Here is a 1,442-nt window from a genome sequence, read left to right as displayed (position 1 = left end):
AAAGAAATTTTTAATTTATGGTATTAATAATTGGTACTACATTCTTCTACCAATTTTTATTTCCATTTTTAATCCAGAGTGGTGAGGGGCAGATACCTGGCTTTCTCCTCCGCCGACGCCCATGAACGCCGAATGGCAAGATGGCTGGTGAGTAATGAACCGGAAGAGATGTGAATGGAAGCGGTTTTGGCCTAGTTTGAGGTGTCCTTCCGTTCCGGCATTTACTTCCAGCAGTTAACGAAATCCACGATAATGGTCTCCGGGCTAAGAGCTGAACCCAAGGTTTCCTGAATACGAAACAGGGGTATTCACCGCTCAACCGCAACGGAGGGTAAAACCAATGGAACTGCTTCAACCGTGTTGCAATTCGTGGTGCCCACATCTGCTTGTTTACAGGACATACTGCGTGTATTATGTTACATACGAAGTCATGGAGCCGAGTCCTTCTTCAGAAGCTGTTAGCTGCTCAGCTATTCATTAAATACCCAATATTTTAGGCAACCTGATCATTCATTACTATATCGACAAGATCCTGAGCCAGATTAATCTAGTCCCCAATCTTCCATCACATTTAAGACGCACTTTAATATTATTCTCCCATCTATGCCTAGGTCTTCCTAGTTCTCTTTCCGACGGGGTTTCCTACAAACGTATGCAAGGCTCTCCCATTCATGCTATATGCTTTGCACATCTCATATTTAATTTCGTAATTCCAGTAGTATATGGCAAGACTACAAATTTTATATTACACAATGCTTGTGCTTACATTAATTTATAAGATATGTATTTTACCTTTGTTGTAACCCGCCACGTAAAGAAACGACCAACAGAACATGGCGGCCATCCCGTGCGTTTTAAATTGCACTGACATTCTCGAAAGGGGTCCACCTGCAATCACAATTTACATTAGGTAAAGGTAAAGTTGGCCGGTCACAGTAGCCGAGCGGTCTAAGGCGTGTACTGTCTTCGCTCGCTCGGAAGCCGGGATCATGGGTTCGAATCCCATTCAGGGCATGGATGTTTGTGTGGGTTTTTCTGTGTTTGTGTACAGGTAGAGGCCTTGCGACGAGCTGATCACCCGCCCAAGGAGTCCTACCGTATGTCTAAGATCTAGAAAAACCCAAGTGAACGGAGAAGTTCATGGAGGTAGGCCTAGGCCCACTGGGGCTGTAGTGCCAAGGAAAAAAAAGATAAAGTTGTCCCTGAGCCTAACTAATTAAGCACTACGCTATGAAGGTGTATGGGGGAGTGGATGTAAATATCCACGCTTTCTTGACATCAGCACTAGTTGGAGGTGACTGGTCACCTTCACGTCCCGGCCGCTTTACCCCGGGGGAAAGGGCTCCCTGTACCCATTAGACAGAAGGCTGGATAGACCCCCAGAGTCGGTCTCGATGGAAGATATGGACACAGACCTCTTGGTAGTCCAACCCGTAGCCAGT

At 45.8% G+C, this 1,442-nt stretch overlaps 1 protein-coding gene across 1 annotated transcript in view; it reads right to left on the bottom strand.

The window, feature by feature from the left end:
• LOC111861854 (fibroblast growth factor receptor-like 1) overlaps positions 1–882 on the bottom strand; it is a gene marked incomplete at its 5' end in the record, with an annotated part of 13,970 nt that extends 13,088 nt beyond the window's left edge. Inside the window, 1 exon segment of the mRNA XM_023846775.2 lies at positions 793–882. Coding sequence (XP_023702543.1) covers positions 793–871 — 79 coding nt within the window.
• Between the last annotated feature and the right edge of the window lie 560 nt (positions 883–1,442).

This window comes from Cryptotermes secundus, unplaced genomic scaffold (genome assembly GCF_002891405.2).
Source record: "Cryptotermes secundus unplaced genomic scaffold, Csec_1.0 scaffold1073, whole genome shotgun sequence".
NCBI classification, from domain to species: domain Eukaryota; kingdom Metazoa; phylum Arthropoda; class Insecta; order Blattodea; family Kalotermitidae; genus Cryptotermes; species Cryptotermes secundus.
Note: the sequence above shows the minus strand (reverse complement) of the source record. Positions and strands in the feature narration are given on the sequence as shown.